Genomic DNA, 23591 nt, shown 5'->3' with positions numbered 1-23591 from the left:
AGCCTCTAATACCACCCCTACCAAAAAAAAAAAAAAAAAAAAAAAAGAGTTGCTTGACATGACTGATGTTCTCTGCAGACTCTGTTTCCTGATGTGACAATAATTGATTCCCAGGCAGTCAGTGACTGGGGGACATGCCAATATAGGAGACCATCTTCTAGATGTATCAGAGAGCACCGTATCAGCTCTGAAGCCTTTTGCAAAGTGTGGGTATGCCTGCTAGTAAGTAGAAGTCAGAAATCCTTGCTGACCTTGCAACTGCAATAGCCCAGTGTAACTCTGCTTACCGTTGAACACAGCTCAGGAGTGTCTCCAGTGCTGTGCAGGAACATGAGCGATAAGACAATTGAGCTCTACTCAACCTGGTCTGGTTAAAGGTGTTCCTGCTCATTGCACAGGGATTGGAGCTAAATGACCTTTAAAGGCTCCTTCCAATCCTAACTACCCTGTGATTCTATGGTTAAGAAGAAAAAAAAAAATTCAATATTTGGTGACAGAAGATGCGTTCCCAGTACACCACAGTCCAAACCATCTGTTTCTGCAAAGGCAGATCTGGATCATTGTCAGAGCAACATCTTCCCTTTGCTTAAGCATGTATGTTACTCTGTCACAGAATCACAGATTAGGTAAGGATGGAAGGAGCCACAGTGGATCATCTGGTCCAACCTCCCTGTTCAAGCAGCGTCTTCCCAGAGCACATGGCACAGGATTGTGTCCAGACATGTCTGGAATATCTCCAGTGAGGGAAACTCCACAACCTCTCTGAGAAACCTGTTGCAGTACTCCTGCACAGTAAAGTTCTTCCTCCTGTTCAGATGGAACTCTTTGTCTATCAGTTTCTACTTGATGCCTTCTTGTCCCATTGCTTGGCACCACCAAGCAGAACCTGACACTCTCCCTTCAGTCATTCACAGACACCAGTGAGGGCCCCTCTCAGCCATCTCTTTTCCAGGCTGAACAGACCCAGCTCCCTCAGCCTTTCCTCATAGGAGAGATACTCCAGTCCCTTAATCTCTGTTGTCACCTGCTGTTTCTCCAGCGGGTATCAGGGTAGTTAAAGTCCCCCACCAGAACCAGGGCCTGTGACTGTGAGGCTGATTTAAGCTGCCTGTAGAAGGCATCATCCACTTTCTCCTGCACAGGTGGCCTGTAGAAAACACCCCAAACAGTGTCACCCTTATTTGTCTGCCCTTTTTCCTAACCCATGAGCTCTTGACTTGCTTGTTGTCCACTCAAAGGCAGAGCTCAATACATTCCAAGTGTCTCACAGAGAGGGCCACTCCACCACCACACCTTTGTGGTCTGTCTCTCCTCCCCATAAGTCCTGGCCTGATACAAATTCTCTCACACCATTGTTAGATCTGGAAAATGAGGAAAAAATTTTATTCCACCATCTTCAGGTTCAAATTGCTAGAAGAAAGGTCTTAAAAAGGCTATTCTGGGCCCCCATTTCTGACATGGCAGGTGGGATGAGTCTGTCCACATAAAAAGTCAGGCCAGAGGATGAAGTGTGGATTGTATGGGGCTGCTCCCCAGCACTTGGCTGCTTCTTGGTCACACAGGCACACCATTTTTTCACATCGGTCTGTCAGGTTATCTGCAAAAGAAAGTGTGAGCCAAAGATGAGAGATTCTGTATCAAAGGCAAGAAACAATTTTAGGAGGAAAAATTCCCTGAAAAAAGCAGCCCTTAGGGATCAAAGGCTCTGGCAGCAGGACCAACACTTGTTGTCAGTGGATCTGACCCTCCCCTGCCCCTTCTCTGTCAACAGGTCTGACCTTAACTGTGGCAAAGAGCATCAGAAAGTAGCAGGTAACTGGAAATTGGCAATGCTTATAAAAATCTGCTCAGCACAGAGCACTCCCTGCTTCTAGAACTGTGTGAACTATGAGGATTTAATTCAGCAGTCAAAGCTAAAAAGGAAAATTATTTAATCTTAGCCTGAGGTAAAAATATTCCATTGTTCCTCAGTTGGGCATTGTTCCTCCTCAATTGCCCTTCTAGCTCCTCCCTCTGCAAAACAGACTGTTTTCAAAAGAAAAAAACCCACATCTTTGAATGGATGAGCCTCCCAGAGGGATATTCAGATACCTGAAGGCATCAGAGCACTCACCATGCATCCTTCACTCTTGCTGTATCAGTTGCTGTTGTATCTCTCTGATCACAGCAGAGGAGCCAAGGAGCTTTGCAGCAGGGCCAGTACCTGATTTTTATGAGCCAGCAGCTAACAAAATGATCAAAGTCATACATGGAACTATACAGAATGCAACTATGTTATTACATTATCATAAATAACATCAAAGCCACTAGCTTAGAAGCCTATATTGCCAATGACTGGGTTAATGAACCTCATCCCACCTATAGGTGGTTTAAATGCAGCTGTTGGGTTAATATTATTTCAAAGCACAGTCCCTTGTTTATTTGAGGCTGCTACCATGGGTTATCTAACAGCCATAAAACTCTGCACTAGGCAAACTTTAACTTTCCAGTGCACATGGGTTTCACTCCAAAACCAACTGCAATGATAGAAATAGGAATTTTTTTTAGATTTCACTGGACTTTGATGGATCAACCCTGTATTTGAAAAATAAGAAAAGCCCATGTTTCCTAAGCTGCTCTGAATAATCATGTATTTACTGGTAAAATTGTTTTAAGGGTCAATGAGGACTTAAGGCCACTTTTTTCTTAGCTACCAGTCTTGCCTGATACTTTCCTCACCCTTCTGCTCCTTGAGCTCTTCCTATGCTGTGCCAGCAACTGTATTGAATGGAATTTGCCTACAGGTGATGTCGTATCTAGACTGAAGAATATGGTTTTGCCAGTTTTTTTCATTCCACAAACAGAACTACCTAATGGTAGCAAAATGAGGAGAAACACCAAGTAAAATGAGTTGCTGTTTATTTTACATGATTTATGATGCAGCGTCAGGCAGCAGGCATCTAATTCCTGTAGCATTGAAATGACAGTGTAAACAGTTCTGCTTCTAACACTTCTGGACATCATTACTCTGAGCTCAGCAAGCATGCCTGGAAATTTAATCCTTCATCTCTTTCGTTTGAATGGGATCAGACATTATACCTTCACATCCCAGTAAGACCTGCTGTGCTGTAGCCTGGGGTAGGAAATTTGCCTTCAAAACACATTTTTATGGTTCCTCCTCAGGATATCCCCTCCAGGGATATCAGGGGGAGTGAAGCCTGCTGAGGGCTTGTGGAGAACAGTTGATGGATGCATCAGGTCTTGCCTGGACATCAGTTAAGGAATTAATGAAATTCATTTAACTCCTGCTTGTTGGCCAAGTCAGAGCAACTGTAGCCCACTGCACTCCTATATCCACTCCCATGGACTCAAGGATACATCTCATATCTGCAACTTGGATTGTTCCTTCACAGCAAAGAGAAACAGGACTTTTTTCCTGGGGCTTTTTTTTCCTTGTTTCAGTCAAGTATGGAAATATGGGTAGGCCAGGGGAGAGAGCAGTTGTGCATTAAAGTGACACATTCCTTTGCCAGCACTTTGTATTTAAAAGATTATTCTGGAACCCGGAAAAGAACAACTGCAGATGTGGTGTGTCCCATCCCCTACCTGCTGGCAGATATTCAGCTGCTGGTGGAGGCTGAGGATTGCACCACTAGACTATGGTTTTCTGATAAGGTAGAAATAGTCTTTTAATGTTCTAGCAAGTTACTTTGATGATTATAGGGCTAAGATTTACTCTCACAATTTCTTTTCAAACTTTCAAAGTGTTCTACAATGGATTTTAACACCAGGAGCTTTCTGGAGACTTAGAAATACAAGTGACAAATTCTAAGACTGAAGTCATCTGGTCTATGTCAAAACAAACTATGCGAGACACTGATGGGCTGTGACTGTGCAATTCAAACCTTCTTGACTGGGTACCAGCTGTAGAGCTGAGCACAGCCCACACTTGCTGTCTGCCTGAAGCACTCAAGAGCATTTGATTCTGCATGGTTCAAAATCCCTGCTGGAACCCCAGAGCTTCAGGCTGGAGGCAGAGGTGCAAGCTGGTGTCCTATTTAACCTGTCTTGCAGCCATGCTGAGTAGCCTGGCTCTTCTCTAGGAGTGCCTAAGGGTAGTAAAAACATGAACAGTCCTGCTGGAGGGAGGGCCAGAACTGCAATGGAAAGAGCACCCCTGAAGACCCACAGCTGTGGGAAGGGGCATGCTTAATCCCAGCGAGCAGAAAGTCTCCAGAGAGTTATCTGCATCCCTGACAAACTAAGATGGCTTATGAGGCCCATGGCTCCCACTCTAGTTCTTCAGCCTGGGGAGATCTCAGGTTACCTGGAGTGGGTTGTGCTGGGCCTCCAGCTTTCCTCCCAGCTCCTGGCAAGGAACGGGCAGGGAGCTTGGAAGAGAACAGACATTGCCTAAAGCAGCTTTGAAAACAGCTGGGCAAACACAAACCTGCCTTTGGGGCCCCCAAAGCCCTTTGGGCAGCCTGGTGCCTGCACAGGAGAGAGAGAGGGAAAAACGTGACACGAGCAGCCTTTCCTTACCGCACCGCACGGTGTTCTGCTCACACACCCATTGGTACCGCTGCACCTTGGGGTTGCAGCCTTCCTTCTCTGCCGTGTCGTAGCAGCAGTCATGCCTGTGGCAGCACCTGGAGACAGGAAAAGAGAGAGTTTGGGTGTCCTCCTGCATCCCACCTGTTGGCACCAGGGTGCTTTGCTCACACACAGCTCATGACAGCAGTGTTCACCCCCACCTGTCAGTACATCATCTGTTGATGGAGCAAGTATCCTGGCATGTCTGGGAAAGCTCACATGTCTCAGGAGCTCAATAATGCCTCCCGTGACCACTGTGCTTCTTCCTCTGAGCTTTTGCCCTCGTGAAAGCATGTGTTGTCAAGACATGGTAATCTGGCTGAACGGGAACAGAAATGTTCCTATAAGTTGTGCTATTGTGGCTCACTGGATTAGATTTAGACCCATCCTAAAACTTGGAATTGGGATGTTTTTTGCCTTCCTCAGTATCACCACGCAGCTTCATCTCTTCAGTTCACCTGGACCTGCCATGTGCTCCTTGGCCCATAAAGGTTCTGTGGGGAAGGCTACAGCTAATCAGTCTCAATGGTGAAATTCGTATCAGTTAACTTAAGAACCTTAAAAACCATCTACATCTAAGGCGTTCACCTGTCTTCCCTCTATGCACATCTGCACCATAGGTCACTTTTTCATGCTGCAGAGATCTAACATAGGGTGAAAAGCATCAGTTTTGAAAGTGCAATTGTGTTTCACTGACCACAGAGGGAATGAGGATGAGTAGCTCAGCTGATGACATCTCTCCTATGGACTAGTCAGTGAGATAAATCTCACTGTCAATTACTTCTGATGTTGTAGAAAATTTTACCTCACTTGTATTTTATTCTGGTAGTTTAAGGACTCAAATTCCACTGAGAAAATATTCAGCACTTAAAGACATTCTCTGCTGAATAAGAAAGGTTGTTTCAGCAGGGATGCAAGGTCAGAGGCTGGAGCCAGAGAGCAGTGATCTCCTGTATTTCCAGAAGGCATCCCTGCAAGATCACTGTGACTCTACAGAGAAACACTCTACTAACTGGGAAGAACTGAGGCAGGCTGATTTTACATAAAATAAGCTCCAGCAAAGCCTAATCCATCTTCAGGGGAATGATAGGTATCAGAGCAGGCCCATCCCTAGTGTCTCATACATGGGAGACTGAGCACTGGAGGCTGTGGTGGAGAGCCACAAATCAGGCTGGGCTGAGGGGAGTGCCAGCAATAGAAACCCAATGTTTGTGAAGTCAAGTTGGTGTCAGTGATGAGGGAGTGTGGGGAAGAACAATGTGAAGGTATACGGGAAAATGGAGGTGTTATGAGCCTCTGTGCCAAGGGAAAGAGATTGCTCCTTATAGAGAGCCAGAGGGAACAAACAGAAAGAGAGGTAGGAGAAGTGAGGACAGATACTGCAGAGGACAAAAGATGTTCTGTGCATCAGGCAAGCACAGGCAAATGAGCACTGAATTTGCGCAAGCAAATAGTGTTCTAATTAGCTGTGAGATCTCACTGCTCCTTATCTGGCTTGGCAAAACCAGGGGAAGTTGCATAAACTCTGCAAGACCACAGGGTTTGGGATACAATTCTGCTTCTCCTTACAGCAGCTCCTCCTGATGATCCCCACAGCTGCAGCAGGGTGACAGGTAGCTTCCTCCAACACAAAGCAAGAAAAGTTTTGGCTCCTGTTTTACAAACATCTGAAAGAACAGCCAAGGAAGAAGACTAAGGAATCCTATTGTTGTCCCTTGCCACCTTCAGATGGTCCTGTCCTGTCTGGAAATGCCCTGTGCTGCACCTGGGTCAGAGTGGTGCTAAGCTTTTAATAATGTGCTAACATTCGGATCCACCAACACAAACAGAGGCAGCCAACACCATGGCAGAGTGCCGGTCACCAGCGATGGCAAACAAACACAACTGTGTCACCTGGGCAGTAAACAAGCTGCTCATCACGGCTGGGCTGTGAGATAGCCCTACTGGCTACCGACAGCTCCGGCTGCTCCGTAGGGATCAGCTGGCCAGACCCCTGCTCTTGAGCAAATGCCAATAAGGTAAGAATTTGTCATGTTGTGTTTGTCACATCAACAGCACCCTCGTTGCTGTTGTGTCTTTCCCTTTTGCTTTAACGTTGCGACAGAGGGGAAATCTTACTCTTCTCTTTGAGAAGGATTTAACAGCTGGACGCAATGACATTAGAGATCTTTTCCAACCTTAATGCTCCTGTGACTTAGATGAGTCACAGATGCACCCTGCCTTTCATGGTGTTTTCAGGGAAGTGCTGAGCACCCTCAGGTGCTACTCGATAATGTAGGTGCTGCAGCAATCCCGGGCAACAGAGAGGAGAAACAAATCTACGGACTCTGTGTGAAAGAAATGTCATTATGCCTTGAAGTGATGGAACTGTGAGAGTGGAACAAAAGGGAAAAGGTAATTACTGACACCACATCAAAGTCAGTATGTGGAATAAACCTTATAAAAGGATTACCCACTCAATGGCTTTTTTTCTTTTGCACATAAAAGAGAGGTGCTTAGAAGCACTCCAGCCCTGTCTAGACAGATTGACTGAATTACACACAAGAAAATTACTCCTTTTGTAAGGGTCTCCGTAACAAACCTAGAAGGTCAAGGGAGTGAATAATTTCAAACAGTATTTGTCACTCATAGCCAGTATCCTGCCATTCTCTCTTTTTTTTTTTTTAGAATGGCAAATATGGAAAATAATGTGGTCACTTTGACAGGTGTGGGGTACTCAACCACACTAATCATTGCAGTAGTTCTTAGTAACAGATGTCAGTATTTCTCTAGCAAACAGAAAATGGAAATTTTAGGGCTAAATCTAGTGTGGCATTGCTGATTCTTCCTAGCTAAGGACCTAAATAACACTTTAAAGTTTTTCTGCAGCTACCAAGCATTGCAGCTAAGGAATAATAATGAATGTACTTAGAGAGTCAAGCTTCCCTTTTACAAACTATCTGATATTTTGAGGCATTTCCACTTACAAAGTCTCATTTTCTGCCTTTAGGATAAAATCCTAAGATATTCTGTGGAATTTAAAAACCAGCAGAAACACTGGCTGCCGATCATGTGGCCATATTTTACTCTCTCTTTTCCAGGAGTGCTGACTACTTGCATCTCCCAGGGTCATATAAATTTGGATGTCAATCAGCCTCTGTGGAAAACAGCTTTTAGGTCACTTTGCTCAGCCTTTTTAATAAAAGCAATTCTCCAAATCAGTGAAGTAGTGTTTTACTTTCAAGACTTTATTATGGAATTTGTTAAAGGATAACAAAAAAATTTAAATACCTTACATACAGGGCTGTAGATAAGCACTGTGAGAAGCACACTGTGAAGAGCAGGTCAAGAGATTCTACTGCAGTTACTCATCGTTTGTAAGGCCCATATTGATTGTTTCGTAGATGAAATATTTCACAGACAAATAAAGGGACATGAGAGGGCTTTGGAAGTGAAACATGTTGCTGCAGTAATGAAGACAGCTCCATTAGTCTAAAGGGACAGACGACTTCTCTTTCATGCCCACAGAGATCTTTAACCATGACATCTTTTCTTCCTCCCTCCCCTCCCTTTTGATGTCATTCTAATTCAGCAAAATCTGCTTTTGTTTCCAGCAGCAAGGTATTCTGGAAAGCTCAGTTTCCTTCCCAGTGAGCTGCAGACTACTTTCCCTCCTGCTAAAAGCAGAGCTTGCTTACTAGTAGCACCTGGTCTGTTGACTGTAGATAGACTTGTGTGCTTTGACTTTGATATCTCAAACCTGGCAAGACTGCAAATACCAGGCTCAGAGCGCACAAGAGTCCACTATCCTGAGCTTTACTCTCTTTATGCTCATTGCGCAGTACAGGAAAGAACCCTTTGATTGCTATACCTCTGACACTTGTTGGGAATAACAAGCCCAGCATCTTCCCCACTAATAAAGAAAAGGGGAAATAACACCATGCTCTCCCTTATTGTTCTACCTTGACTCGGTGTGAACTAACAGCCAACGTAGGCAACAGGTTGATTACTCCTTGCAACAATACAGATTTCTTCAATCATAAACAGTGATATTTGCAGTGCTTCCATTTTAGAGACCTGGGTGAAACAACCCTCCAAACACCTTGGATTACGCTCCTTTTGTCAGGCAGGGTGTAATTTCTATGAAAAAATAATCAGCTATTTCAAGAAATTACATCCTGGTTTCTCCTTTGCCCTCTACCCCACATAGTACAAGGTCCTAAGAGCTTTGGTGTCATCCAGAAGGAGGTTAAGCCCTCCTTCAAATCCCAAATGACACATGGGTCATCACTCACAAATCCCCAATATGTTCATACATACTAAGTTCCCTGCCCACAAGGCAGCAAATGAGTCAATGGAGTCACATTAGCACAAACAGAAAATAAGTAGGGAGATCTGCACTGCTCCTGGACGCATAGCTGAGGTTTCTCTTACCAGTCTGTTTTATCTTTAGGCCAGCCTCGTCCTCCCAGCCCACAGTAGCACCCATAGCCAATATATGCCAAGGGAGACCTTCCCGTGCCACACGTTATGGCTCCAGCCAGCTCAATGATTCCTCGAGTGTGCAGCGAATGGGACTTTCCAAGAGCACCTTTCCAAACTGCAAAGACACGACACAGTTACACACAAGGATTAAACATGCCTCTTCTGATTTTCCTACAGTCCTTAAAAGGAGATGGCTTTGGTTTTGACTGGTTGGTTGGGTGCAGCCCTGACAGTCTAACTAGTCATGACATTCAGCTGGCAAAGGGTACTCTGCAGGGAGCTTTGATTGAGGTCTAGGATAATCAAAAGGTAGCTGCAGAAATACCTAAGCATGCTCTTTCTTCCACAGGAGCTCAGTTCAAGCAGGACTTACTAGTTCTGGTGTACTAGTGTGTGATTGCAGGTGTATTGCACCCAGGAACAGTGTGCCTGGTCTTGCACATCATGAAGCCCAAGCTGTTAAGCTTTGCAGGGTCTGTGCCAACATCATGCAGGGCCATCTGGGCTTCCCTGCACCCCAGAGCTCCCAAACCTGGGACAGTTTTCCTGCTGTGCTATGGTCCTGACTGGGACATGAAGCAGCAGGGTACAGCCAGGCAACCAAAGCTAACCAGGGCTCTGTGGAAAGAAATGAAGTTTCTATGCTGCTCAAGATTTTTTACACTATCCAGGTTTCTCCTACTATTCAGGATCTTTTAACCCATTTTCCAAATGGCAAAACACACTGATAGTCCTATTAATCTGCACAGAGGGACAGCTACATGCCCCTTAGCCTGCAGAGTACATACTTTGTCAAGGACAAAGTGCCTCCGTTAGCCAAGATGTATGTATAGCCGCTTTCTCTTGAGACTCTGGAAGTGCTGGCAACACTTAGATCCGCTTCCATTATTATGTTCCACCTAGGTCATAACAGGTGGGCAGCACTAACTTGGGGAAAAAAGAAGAAAGGAGCTCTGTGTCAGCTGGAGTGTGTGGATGGCCACCCAAACCAGTCTGGAGATTTTTGAGTTACAAGTCTTTTGAAGAGTCTTGTGATTCAGCATGTTGATTTGGAACTTTTTAGAAACCAGAGGCTCAGTCTTGCAGTAACTGTTATGGAAACTGAGAGCACCCTGCCCCTAATATGAAAACCACTGTGAAGCTCAGTTGCAAACGTTGCTGCTTCTCGTGCTATAACAGGAGCATTTCATGGCTGGATTTACTGGGAAGGACCAAATGCACTTTGCACTGCTCTATGGGCAGGATGAAAATCCCCAACCCAAAAGCCTGACCCATCTGCTCATCCCACCCGTGCACAGCCACCCCAAAATCAAACAGGGGGACTTGCCAGCATGCTTGGATGGAGAGGGAGGTGACACCTGGCAGCTGGGAACTCACCACTGAAGTTGCTTTGCCACCTGCCCCTGGCTATTGCAGCACGCTTGACCTCTTCAAAGTGTTGTGCAAACACGGGCTAATTAATCCCCTAAACCACCCAAGGACTCAATACTATTATTAAAACAGTTGCTTTCCTTTTAAAACCTAGCCTCTAATCCCCTTGCTTGGGCCTCTTCCCGCATCTCCTGGGCTAGCTTGCCTCCCCAGCCCAATCCAAATGCCAGTGAAGATAAGGAGAGTCTCTCTTCATGAAGGACAAGGCAGGGCTTTGCTCCCTCTCACAGCCTGACCCCCAGCAGGAGCCGGTGCCATCATTTTCACCCCAAGGCTCGACGCCTCAGGCTGTCCCGGCATAGCCTCTGTCTGCTTCCCGGGGCATTCCTTGGGGATTAAATGCACATTCCTGAAAAAGCAAGCGGCCACTCACCTAAACACTACTTGAGTGTTCAGGTTTCGTGCTAAAAACACATTGGATAGGTTTTATTGAGAACTAAAGAGACCACTTATTTTCCTTGTCTAAACAGCAAGGCTCCAGAGTTAGAAAGGGGCTCAGCTCTCAGGGGAAATCACAAGTAGTGAGCTGCTTTGGATTTGGGGGTATAAATTATGCTTTTTCAACGGGTTGCAGTTTGCAGACCCTGAAAATGTTCCCGTGATGACAAAAACTTCTTTGTAAAAATCCCAGCCTTCTGACAAGCAGCTTGAATTTTTTTTTTTTAGCTGTCTTTCACTGGCCTCTTAAGCCTGGACTGCTGGGCTCGGCCTGTTGGCCACTGGCTGAAAATGGTTGAGGCTGGTGTAAGGTAACTGCACCTCACCCGAGAAGAAAGGCCATTCTTCTTTTGTGGATATCTCTGGGGATCAAGGAACTGTAATTACAGCGCAGAGCTGCTATGAAAGTGGCGAGAAAGCCCCAAAGGAAATTGAGTCCAAAAGACTCAATTAGCGTGCTTAGGGCTGTGGCTTCTGCAAGAGGCATCCAGGCAGCCTCTGATGTTCCTGTTCTTTGAAAGCCGTCTTTGGAGCCAGCGGCACGCTGCTGCAGCTGAGAGGTCAACCCCAGCAAGTACATTTTGAATATTCAGGTGCGCAGCTAATAACTTGACCAAGAACTGAAATTGCTTTCTCTGTGCTAGGCAGCCGAGCCAACACAGTCAGGAAAGCCTTGAAAAGGTCTCAGTCTCCACAGCAGCCTGCTCCTAGCCAAATGTCCCTTTAGCAGCATGTCCCATCATTAGTTAAACTGCTAATGGAGCGCCTTAGAGAAGAATATACCTGCAGAGAGGTGAGCAGGGGTGAATCTGACAACTTAGCACTATTCTCTGCTTAAACTGGCAGCCTTTGCTGTAAATGACGGCAGGGGGTTGTTTTTTGTTTTTTTTTTCTTTTAAAACTCTACTGCAGGTATAACCTCAGACATGCCAGTTTAGTGTTTTGTTGCCTCTGTGCGGCTTTACGTTAGCAGTCATTTATGGCTTTTATAAACAGAATTTTTAGAAAATTATTTAAAATTCAGATGTGTTGAAAACTGCTCACTCCATGGCCACTGGTAGAAAAAGAAGGTATTTTTATGAAACAACGCTGTAGCAGAAAACTATTGAAAAAGCCCTGTGTTTATACAGTTTATGCAAACCATAGCTGGGGCTGGAAAGCGAGGCAGGCAGGCAGCTCATTTACACAGTCCCTCACTGGGAAGTTGAGGATTGCCTAGCGACACTTTTTTCCCCCACTTGGCCCAATGGCACGGAGGTCCTGGCACGAAGCACGCGAAGCTGATGCCCAGGGGGAAGCCGTCCCTGCCCAGGGGAGGCTCGGCAGGGCACAGGGACCGGGGGCTGGTACTCACCTGCCTGAAGCAGCAGCAGTAGCAGCAGCAGGGCCATGGGCGGATCGCTCCCACCCTCGGGGACTCCGGGCTTCAGCTGCCGGCACTGCCAAGTCAGCCGAGGTGTGGTTGTGCTAAACAATCCTCCCGGGCTGCTGCCCCAGCCTTTATATACACGTGGCTGTGCGCCCGTCTGCAGTGAGACAGCCTCTCCCGCGATGTGCCCGCAGGAGCTCCCGGCTGCAGGAGGACAGGGCGAGGGCTGGCTCTGTTTGCCCAGCATCGCCTTTGCGAGGGAGGGGCTGCTGCAAGGGCGTTAGGCTGGTAGGCTCCGGGACAGCCCAAGACCCAGGCACTAAGCCGGGCTCCTTCTTTAAGCTGTTTGCTTACAGACCCTGGTTAACCTCTGAGAAGCTGTGGCAAAGTGGAGCCTTCAACGGGGCTTTCTGTGGCTTGGGCTCGCTGCTGTGGCATTCCCTTGGCAAGGATTTTCTCCTTTTATAGATCATTTCTCAGGCTGCTTTTTTTTTTTTTTAAAAATATTTTATTTTAAGACTGATTATTTTCATGTTTAAAAAAGAAAAGACAAAACTATAAAAATCCAACAGAAAGGATACTGTTAAGTGCAAGTACCTAATTATAAACTGACCAAAAGAGCTAATTCGGCACCCCTCTGAGGCATAAATACCAGCTTGGCCTGTTGCTGCACCTGACTAACACCAATAGATTTCTTGAGGACTCGTCTGTATGCGGGTACCAGCCACGGTGGAAGACCAGCAGTTGGGTCCAGACCTCTGGGGCTCTGGTCACAGCAGGCAGCCAGATCCAGAGGTGGGCACCCTGTCATATAGCCTCTGCTTGTATGGGGTCCCAGGCAATGTGGGCAGGAGGAACGGCCACAGTTATTTTGTCTTTGGGCTTGAAATAGCTTTAAAACTCCTGCCTTCCTTGGTACAGCAGCCATCCAACTTGTTGGGGTCTGAGCATCTGCCCCTTCCCTGGTGTGGGCATGGGGGGCAGGGTGGGCTGCTCTGCTGGAGTGGAAGAGGATGGGAAGAGGGCTGCTTGCCCCTTCCCAGGCACAGTCCAGGACTATCATAGCAGCACCCCTTGCCTGAGTTCTACATGTTAAAGCTGTGCTTCCCTTCTGAATGGCACAGGTTTAAATATTTGCTTGCTACACATTGGTAGTAGAATCAAAGGTCATCAGCAAGTCGTTTATGGGACTCCCTTCTGCTGAGTCCTGCCCCAGTGCAGCTGCCATCACTCTTGGCCAAGCAAGATTTCAAGGCACAGTACATCCTGGGTGCCTGTGATACAGGGCAAATGAGACAGCAGGACTGAGTAAATCTCATTTCAATTACCAGCCTGAAATTTCCTGCCCACCACCACCCCAGTGATGGCCATGTGCTGGCAGTAGGAGAGGGGGAAGAACAAATTGAGCACACCACTCACCCACCTGCTCCCTGCCCTGCACTACCTCAGAGGGGTTTGGGAGGAGCTGCAAAGCTTCTGCCCTTGGCAACTCTCTTTAGTAATTTTTCATTTATTCAAGTCACAGTGCCAAATCATACAGAATTATAGAATCATAGAACGGTTGGGAGGGATCCTAAAAACAGTTTGAAATGCCTGCCATGGGCAAGGACACCTTCCACTCAAACAGGTTGCTTCAAGTGCTATCCAGTCTCACCTTGAATGCTTCTGTGAATGGGGCATCCACATCTCTGGGGTGCAAAACAGCAAACCCGTCCCAGTGCCTCCATGCCCTCACAGTAAAGGATTTCTTCCTGATATCTAATTCACACCTACTCTTTTTCATTTCAAAACCACTGCCCCTTGTCCTGTCCCTGCAAGCCCTTGGAAAAAGTTCCTTTCCAGTTCTCTTGTAGCCCCCTTTAGGTACTGGAAGGCTGCTATAAGATCTCCTGGAGCCTTTTTTCCCCATGATGAACAGCCCCAGCAGTGTGTCTTTATAGGAGGAGTGCTCCTGCCCTCAGATCATCTTCATGGCCCTCTCCTGGTTTCCCTTGTTCCAGCAGGTTCACATAATTCTTATGCTGGATGCAATACCTCATGCAGGGTCTCACCAGATCAGACCAGAGGGGGAGAATCAACCTGCTTGCCACACTCCTTTGGATGCAGTCCAGGATGCAGTCGGCACTAGGGACTGTGATTGCTCATTGCCAGATCATGTTGAGCTTTTCGTCCACCAGTGGCCCCAGGTCCTTCTCAGGGCTCCTCCTGATCCATTCTCCACCCAACCTGAGTTTGTGCTCAGGGTTGCTCTCTGTGTCAGCTGCTGCTGGCAGATGTTTGACCCTCAGCATGTAAGTTTGCAGAAAGAGGATGCTGGAGGACAGATGTGCTGTGCTCAAAGGCTCTATGGACACTGGGCCTGTGAGAAGTGCAACGAAGAAGCTTTGAAACACTATGTGGAGTTGCTACACTCTGTTAGAGTAAACTACACCCTGTTAGAGTAATCCCCACCCCTGGCAGGACATGGCTGGCCCAGTTCTTACTTGGGGACCAAGACTGAGTTGTGAGGAACCTCTGCAGATGCTTTACAGGATTTCTGGGGTCCTGAAGTCCAGAGGAACTGTCACCAAAATGATTTGCTCTGATTTGGATTTATCAGAATAATTTGGATTTGAAAACCAATAATTTGAAATCTTGTTCTTCCAAAGTGTTGCTGATTTATAAACCTGATCAAAAAAAGACATTATAAAGTTTCAGATCACAAATTAATTTTATTCTTCCCATTCTCACAGCCCAAATTACAGATTAGTTTTTTGCCTCCCATTCAGCAACAAATACAAAAAAAAAGAAATAGAGACTCCTGTCATGGTCAAATGTATCTTCAGCTTTGGAAGAAGACTTCTTCCGAGTATTAGGAAGGGATGCCCAAATTCAAGCTTCAAATGCAAAGCAGAGTTAATATATCATATCTTCATGGTTGTTTCACACCACTGACTGGTCAAGTTTGTTAATCTGTGCATGTACTGATTACTGTTGCCTAAGTTAATCAGTCTATTTATTAAATAGTATTAAATGCTCTTACTATGTTACAACAAATGCACTGAGATCATGAAAACATTTCTAGTAGTGTTTAGGGAAATAAAATTAATTCTCCATCCCACCCATTCTTGTGATTTTTGCATGTTACCTGTTTGAGTTCCACTCTCACTAGGAGCAAGAGGCAGCACATGGGAGTATTGGATGTCATCTCATCAAACTCAGACTCACACTACTATCTGTCCAAAACTGCAGGCAAATTAAACTTACTTTGAGCCTCAGGTCACTTGTGTGGGGCAATCGATTCATCCTGTTGAGGGGCTGTTTTTTCAGATAAACTGGCTCAGCTGAAAACACTTCCCTTGGTGTGTACCACCAAACCAGCTGGCCCTCAGGGGCGGTAGCACTTTATACTCTTGGGCTTGTTGTTGAAAAACAGTATTTGGGAAATGTCTTCAGCTGAAAGGGAGAAGAAATTTGAAAGGAATCCACAGTTTTTAGCAAGGCTTACCCAATGAAGTTCAAGATGTTCAAGAAGTTGTAGAAGTGGGCTGTCCTTCATCTCTTGGAGGCTGGGCTTCCTCAAATGAAGTACCCAGCCATCACAGTGGATGTTGCCACCAACCTCAGGAAGAGATCACTGTTCAGCACCAGCAGAATCAGTGGTGCTTTTACTGTCCAGGCCAAGGGGTTTTCCTATGGGAGGCATAGGAAGCTTTCTTGCAATACCACGAGCATTAGAGATTCCGTAAAGGATCTGCCCCTCCAAAGTCCAGGAGACTGGAGACTGAAGGATACAGAATGACTGTTTGGGAAGTCAGAATTAGAAGAGAAAAACAGTTCCAAAGAGAAGCAAACTCCACATTACCTGTCTGGAGGAAGAAAAGTAAATCTAAGACTGCCACATGATTCTTGGTGACATAACTCTGTGTTTATAGAGTCAACACAGTAATATAATAAGTAAACAGTTTTGCTTAATATTGTCTTGCATGGAAGGCCTGCACATATTTTAGTGCTGATAAAGCCCAGTCAGTCTTTAATGAGGAAAGACAATATTATTATTATTGTTGTTGTTGTTGTTTCCAGTTTCTAAGTCAGCCCCAAAAGGAGTTCTAAAAGTGCCTCCTGGTTTGAGGGTGTCTAGTATGCATATCCTTGAGTTCCACTGCTGCTGTCTGCTGGTCTCATCTTGATGGTGGCATTTCTGAATAGTGAATCTGGATGGCTCCACTCTGCAGCACCCTCTCAAAGTCAGTGCCTGCTTTTGTCTGTAGTCACACACTCCCACTCAGGTGATAAAGGTGAAAGGCCACTTCTCTCAAGATTTCACTGTCAGTTTTCTCCCAGCAGTCTCAAAGGGTGCTGTCTCCTGAGCTAATAGTGGGAGACCTTCCCCTCTGAAGTCATTTGTACATATGTCATTCCCCTTCTGCACACTTCCTTGCACTCCTCCCATGAAGGTCTGGACCTCATGGTCCTCATGTATAACCTCCTGCAGGGAAGGCAGGCAGAGCTGACAACAATCAGGAAATGATAGGGAGTAAAAGGAAGAAAGTAATATTATATGCTGAGGGAGCAGCAGCTTCTTCCTTATCAGCATTGCTGAAAGTGGGGTAAACACTGTGGGCTGTGAGCTAGTGAAGTGAACACCATCCCAGCAGACTGCCTTGCCACCATCACGGCTGCTTCCTCCATCCAGCCCTCAGGGGCACCTGTAACCACCCAAGGTCTGTTCATTTCACACGAAACCCAGAGTTGCACCCCTTCACACCTTACATCCACAAGTCGTGCAGAGAGGAGATGCAATCCACAGAAGAGAGATGGGGTGCAGGTGTGCCATTGCTGTGCAGTCACTGCAGGTGGTGACAGGCCCTAGCTGCCTTCTGTTCTCACTGGGACCATTAAGACTTTCCCAGCCTTCTTCTCCCAAGTGTTAGTGACACTCTCATGCTGAGGCCTTCAGAAGCACACATTTCCTTGTTTGTTCTGCCTTTTTGCTGTAGAGCAAGCAGCCAGCTGGCTGCCTGAGAGACAGGCTTGCTCAGGAACAGAGAGGTCCTGGTGTCCTCCAGGAACTGCTGGGCTTTGGTGGAACTCACTCAACCCACTGCAGCTATCAGGGGAAGGGGGCCACAATTCCAAAAAGGTTTTCAAGACTGCAGGCAATATCCCTTGGCCACAGATGGTCAGAAATCAGAAACACAGAATGCCCTGGCAGTGTGGAACCTACTGCCATCACCACCTGGGGACACTGCTGTTGATACAAACCAAGGACAAGTGGTGACATCTCCTTGGAACCACATTGAGCATTGCCTGTAGCAAAAGCCCCGAATGCATGATCAGCTGAGCACCCTGAGACAGCTAGCTTTCAATTTAGAGCCCCGGTGATATTTCCCATTTAAAAGATAAAGTAAATGGGTACATGTTGAATAAATTATTTCAATAATGATACCCCCTTCAAGCTGCTTTAGCCTGTGAGATCCACCAAGAGGTTTGGCTGCTTCTTGCAACAGGAGATCAGGGAAGACACACACACACAGATGAACATACAGTCTGGTATCCAAAACAAGTTCTTGGAATGCCTCTGAGTTCCCTGAAAAAGAATGACTAACATAAATGTGCTCATTTAACAGGAACCCCTGTTAGAGACAAAGCTGCGAGACCCGTGACACAAATTCATACCAATGACACCAAGATTCATGATACTTATCCAGACTTGGAAGCCCACTAAAATACTTGGTTTGATGTGTCAGTGTTTTGAAGTCTGTTGTTTAAGTTCATGGGCAGTTCTCAACAGAGCAAAATGGTACATTTCTTTTTCTTTTCTGGTTGTAAAGTTAATGTAAACAGAGGTGTGTTCATAGATCCTCCTAGGAGACCGAGGAAGAGATGGCCTGGGTGGGGAAACTGTAACACCAATCAGCACATAAAATTCTTATTCCACCTTAGCAAGTACATTTCAACCCTGACAGCTCTAGACCACTATCCTCACTCAGCTCTGCCAGTATATTCCAGTGCTACCTATCTACATAGTCTGCTGTGCACTGTCTGCTTTATTTTCTCATTTGCCCACTGCTCATGCTTATTTTCCTTTTTTTCAATTGTTAAGAGTTTTTCTGCTTCTACACTTGCCATCTCATATCTCTCTCCTTCTGTCTTTTATTCCAATCTACCCCTTTCACCTACAATGCCATAAATAGCTTGGAGACTCACGTTGGTAACTGTCTCCAGCCTCAGCTAGCAAGAGACACAGAAAAGTGCTTTTTTACTGAAGGCTTCCATTCATAACAGCAGTTGGTCCTGTTTAACTCAGGGAGCACCTTGGAGCTCTGAGTCTTCCACTTCTAAGAGGCAGGACAATTAGAGACTTCCGGAGGAAAAGAGGATGTTTGTTACAGTACCTCTGCTCCATTATTCAGATGGCTAAATTAGGATGCATCAAGTGTACAGACTAATGCCTCCTAGGTTTGATATCTGAGAATATAAAGAACAAGTTAATAATGGGCTAAATTTTAGGTGGTACTTCTACTCCTTCAGGAAATGTGAAATCATGCCCTGAAGATACTACTATGATGATTTGCTATGAGCTTTCCTGTAGCCCTTCTGAAGGCTAGCCCTGAGCTCAAGGTTACTGTTACAGACTTATTAGAAGGAACAGAGGATAGTAAAGGTTTAGCTGCTCTTTTTCCTTGACATTAACCAGCGCTGCATATGGCAAATAAAACCTTGACAGCAAGCTTTTAAGCATTCCTGGAATCCCTCTGTAGTTCATCAGACCAGGATTTTGTTAACCTACTTAGAGACACACAGGTAAGCTTATATTGATTAAAGTACCCTAGAAAGTCCTCCTTTCTATTTCCACACTCACAGTCTGAATTATCAAGTCCAAGTTCAAATACTGTACTTGACACAGTGAATATCCTTCCACAGGCCCTTCAAACCTCTCTCTTTCTATAGATATATGCACATCTACATACACCAACAGTCCTATTCGCTACTCCTACCTTCTTTTCTTACATGACTCACCACCTCTGCTGCTTCGGAAATTGTTGTTTTCTGAGTTCCATATTTGGTATATTAAAAGGTTTTGGGGGAAAAAAAGACAAGGAAAAAACATCAGGAGAGTGAAAAGAGCTCCACACTTCAGGAAGAAGAGAGAAGACAGCTCTGCAATTTGTTCTGCTGGTACACAATGCTCTGGGCTGGTCACTGTGGTCACCTAGTAGGTTTGTGTTTTTTTCCTGTCTGGGCAGCCCCTAGATGAGGGCATGCCTGTGTTACCTCTCCTCTCCAGGCTTTGTGCTTGTAGCAGGTAAATGAGCATGTTTGCAGTCCCAGTGCCAGTCCTCTCCTCCCTTACATGACAAGGGTTTATGGGATCAAAGGCCATACCTCTGTGCCCAGGGACAGGTTTGATGAGGGCTGGATGCTGCTGTGCTCTGAATGCTAAAGAACTTAGTGCCTTGTGCCTTGAGGCACGGCAAGGAACTGCCAACACAGGAAGCCCCCAGCCCCACGTAGAATCTCAATTCTCAGCCAAGACACCTTTTATATTCAGCAAATAATTCAGGTGAGACATTTTGATTGCAACTTCATGTAGCCTTGTGCTTACAAGTAGAGAAAATTTTCAACTTCTACCTTGCTCTCTTGCCTGTTTCTCATACCAGACATAGTACTTAGAGAAAATTTAAGACTGCACTGAAGGCCACGGTGTATCTATAATTTTAAGTGCTAATGTATGATTAGAATGCAGTTGGTTGTGAGGTGGTGGAATGAGATAAGAGACTGTGGCTGATGAAATGTCTTATCACTTCATGGATGCCAGTCATCACTTGGGAGTTCAGGGGTTCACCCAGTTCCCAGCACACCAAGAAACTGCCTGTAATAAGAATGTTTGAATAGTTAGCAGAAAAAAAAGATCTGCAATGATAAATTGGGTAAATTGATGTTGGGTGTGTGGCCTTCAAGGTTGGGCAGCAAAGAGTATGTCAACTTCAGGTAGCCCTAGTAAAAATGGATATGTTCTACTTCAATGCATTTTCTCACAGTCTAGACACTCAACCTTCCCACTTTGCTCCACTGTACATTTGAAACTGGTGCATTTTTTCTCTTTTTGCATCTTGTTCCTATCCATGTATATCCCACTGGACATCAAGTCCCTGATCTCTATCACTGTCATATTTGCACAGTAAGCAGCATCCATCTCTGCCTGAAAGCATTCTTGTCATTCTGAACAGCTCTGACATGTGTTGCAATCAGCTCCTGAACTTTCTGACATAAGACTTACTGAAGGTTTCAGGATCTTCATAAACAAAGCTATATTGGATACTCAATCCATTTGGGACGTATGAGAAGATGAAACTTCTCTTTTCTCCAGGCAGAAGAATGAGTAGGAACACTGGTAAAGATTGTGCCACTTCTTTACCTACTCACAGTTTTTCTCTGGCTTCTGCTTGGAAATTAGCTCAGGGGCAACTCCATCGATATCTACTCCTACTTCTGTTGGATTGAGGATACAGGGTTTTTTGGTTCTCAGACTCCTCTGTTGGGCAGGCAGCATATTACAGTATGACAAGAGCTCCAAACCTGGGCTTTTTTTTTTTTTTGTGGGGACTTTTCCACCCCTCACTCCAGCCTGTCAAGGTCTGCACAGCCCTCTGGGGTAGTGGCCACTCCTCCGAGCTTTGTGTCATCAGTGAACTTGCTGAGGAGGCCTCTGCCCCTTCGTCCAAGTCATTGACAAAGAAGTTAAACAATACTAGGCTCAGTGTCGGGGGACAGCACTAGGGATCTACAATTAGACCCTGTGTCACTGATTACGACCCTCTGGAATTTGCTGTTGATCCAGTTCAACCCACCTCACTGTGCCCTCATCCAGTCTACTCTCCTTGAGTTTGCCTATGAGGATCCTGTGAGAGACAGTGTCAAAAGCCTTGCTGAAGTCAAGGTGGACAATATCCACTGCTCCCCCCTCATCCACCCAGGTGATTGCTTCATTATAGAACACAATCAGGTTCATGAAGCATGATTTACCTTTGGTGAATCCATGTTGACAACTCCTGATCTTCTCATCCACGTGAAGAGATGTCTCCTGTGTGAGGCGCTCCATTACCTTGCCAGGGATCGAGGCACTGGTCAGTTGGTACCTTGGCTTCACATACTTCAGCACGAGGATTCTGTCTATTTGCCAATTTCTTCTGTTACTTTAGAAATACAGCTTATTGTAGGGGTTTTTCTTCAAAAAGAATTCCATCAAGCTCTGCTGAACTGAGTGAAATAAGCAGTCTAATTCTTGGAGTAACTTATCCAGAAGATGTTATTTGTTTTGTTTTCAAAACATTAAATTTTTCTGCAGTTTTGCTAGAGAAAAGCAAAATCACATGCATGCTCTTCTACTAGCAATTGCTTTGTCTGTAGGTCTACTGAGGGCATCACTTGCCACTTGTTTAGCAAGTTTAACTGTAAATATATGCATCCATCAATCAAAACATATTTCTCAGTAATTGCTGTATTCTCTGATATTTTAACCTTTATATTTTCCTTGGCATTGCAGTTTGGCTTTCCTTGGCAGACTGATAGTTAGGCCACTGTTTAGCTTAAATTTGGCTTGGCAAGTTTGCCATCCTCTCTTGCACAGCGCTGAGCACGTCTTCACACATTCCAACAACTGCCAAGCTATGTGTTTGCTGCTTTGTTTACTGTTCATACAGAGAGTATTTTTTCTGAGACTACTGCTGAAATAATTTTTGCTTATCAGCTTATGTTAGTGCCAGATATGACCAAAATATTGTTTTCTGAGTCACATCTTTTTTCCTTTGAAAGAGAACATGTCTCTCATTTTCTTCTCTGCAGACCTTTTCTGGCTACAATTACTATACTTGGCTAGTAAAAAAAGATTTCTGAATTTGCATTTCTCACTACCTACATGTGGTGAGAAGTGCCAAGACTGATATTTTGCCCATGGCTGTAATTGTGTACTTATGCATTTACTTTAACTTGTATGTTCAGGGCTCCGTTGTGCTATTTGCTCACTTGTCTCTGTTCATCCTACAGAGCTTTAACTGGAAGCCTGATATTAACAGGCTTTGTGGAAAAGTAGGGATTGGAAATGTTCAACTGGCTGACACTTTCCCTTCACCTTTCACCTAATATTTTTGTAGGTCTTCATAGGATGATGCCTCAGTCAAAGTAAATTTGTCGACCTTGAAGCAGTCTGACATTCTACAAAGCAGTATAATCATAGAGATTAAAAGTGTTGATGCAGTGATCTCTGGGAAGACAGTTTTCTTACTAAGATTTTCTTTGACTCAAAAACAAAGAAAACCTCAAAGCAAAACAAACCCCATGAGCTGAAAGCCGCAATGTGGTTTCAAAACAAATTCCCTGTACCACAGATTCTAGGCAAGCAACAAAGTCCCAAAGTCTCTCCTTATTTTTTCTGTTGTTAGTGTCAGGCAATGTGTCGAAACAAAATTAACAGCTAACAATAAACCTTAACATTTTATTTAAAACTCTTAAGTGTGTGATCGACTGTAGTTTTATCAGAGCTGAACTCACAGCATTTCCTTCTAAGTTTTGAATACAAGACCTATCACATCAGTGTCACAGACCCAAAGCGCCCAAACCTTTATGGCTTTGAGGTGCTAGAAACACTCTTCAAATTTGACTATTTCCAGTTGGATCATCTCTCCTCTCCATGGGCTTACCTGCTCATGATTCCAATGTTTTCCTCTTGTTTGTTAAATTTTGGCACTATGAGGAGATTTGTGCAGCTTTTGATAACAGAGCTGGAAACAGTTCAAAGGACTCATCTGAGAGAAGTCAGTCACACATTAGAAAGAATTTTCATTAAAAAATAAAGACACAGAGAACAAAGGGGAGCTCAAAGAGAATTCTGTCTTGGAAAATTAAGGAAGAGAAATCTGTAACAAAGAAATCTTGCTTAAAACCCATCATTTTCAGAGGTAAATTCCAAAGAAGTTTGTGAGGAAACTGCTGATGAGTACTTCTGTGAAGAAGCTGAAGAAGAATACTATCTCAGAACAGATATGACTGTGTCACTAGTATGAAGCTGTCTGCTTTCCTGCAAGGCCAGAAGGTGTCTTAGCTTTATTATTTACAGTTCAGACTTATTTTCCATATTTTGCTTTTGTCTAGTTCTCTATCACCTCTAATTTCTGATGCTTTCCTTTGATCACTTTCAGCCTGACTCAGCATAACAAACATCAAAAAGACATCTCACTGCATATCAAACATCTGTCCTTATTCTTCTATTTCCTGTAACTCCTTATGAACTACTCCAGCAATGCCTAAGAGACAACAGTTCTGGACTACAAATATG

General features: G+C 45.0%; 1 protein-coding gene across 1 annotated transcript; it reads right to left on the bottom strand.

Annotated features, from left to right (window-relative positions):
• Window positions 1–1358: 1358 nt before the first annotated feature.
• Window positions 1359–12521, bottom strand: LOC136373478 (uncharacterized). The gene is made up of 6 exons (XM_066338372.1): window positions 12260–12521; window positions 10841–10871; window positions 9825–9935; window positions 8986–9168; window positions 4522–4628; window positions 1359–1597 (listed from the first exon to the last, which is right to left on the bottom strand). The coding sequence occupies exons 1-6, from the start codon at window positions 12519–12521 to the stop codon at window positions 1434–1436; spliced, it is 858 nt and encodes a 285-aa protein (XP_066194469.1). The 3' UTR covers window positions 1359–1433.
• Window positions 12522–23591: the final 11070 nt, after the last annotated feature.

The sequence above is a fragment of the Sylvia atricapilla genome, chromosome 2 (assembly GCF_009819655.1).
Source record: "Sylvia atricapilla isolate bSylAtr1 chromosome 2, bSylAtr1.pri, whole genome shotgun sequence".
NCBI classification, from domain to species: Eukaryota; Metazoa; Chordata; class Aves; order Passeriformes; family Sylviidae; genus Sylvia; species Sylvia atricapilla.
Note: the sequence above shows the minus strand (reverse complement) of the source record. Positions and strands in the feature narration are given on the sequence as shown.

Bases quoted from the DNA above. Each gene is read 5' to 3' on its own strand.
- LOC136373478 (XM_066338372.1), bottom strand. From the start codon at position 12,521: ATGCTGGGCAAACAGAGCCAGCCCTCGCCCTGTCCTCCTGCAGCCGGG. The intron at 9,936-10,840 runs GTGAGTGGCCGC...GTTATGACCTAG, and splicing joins AACACTCAAGTAGTGTTTAG to GTGGAACATAATAATGGAAG. The intron at 4,629-8,985 runs GTAAGAGAAACC...TCCTGTCTCCAG, and splicing joins CCTAAAGATAAAACAGACTG to GTGCTGCCACAGGCATGACT.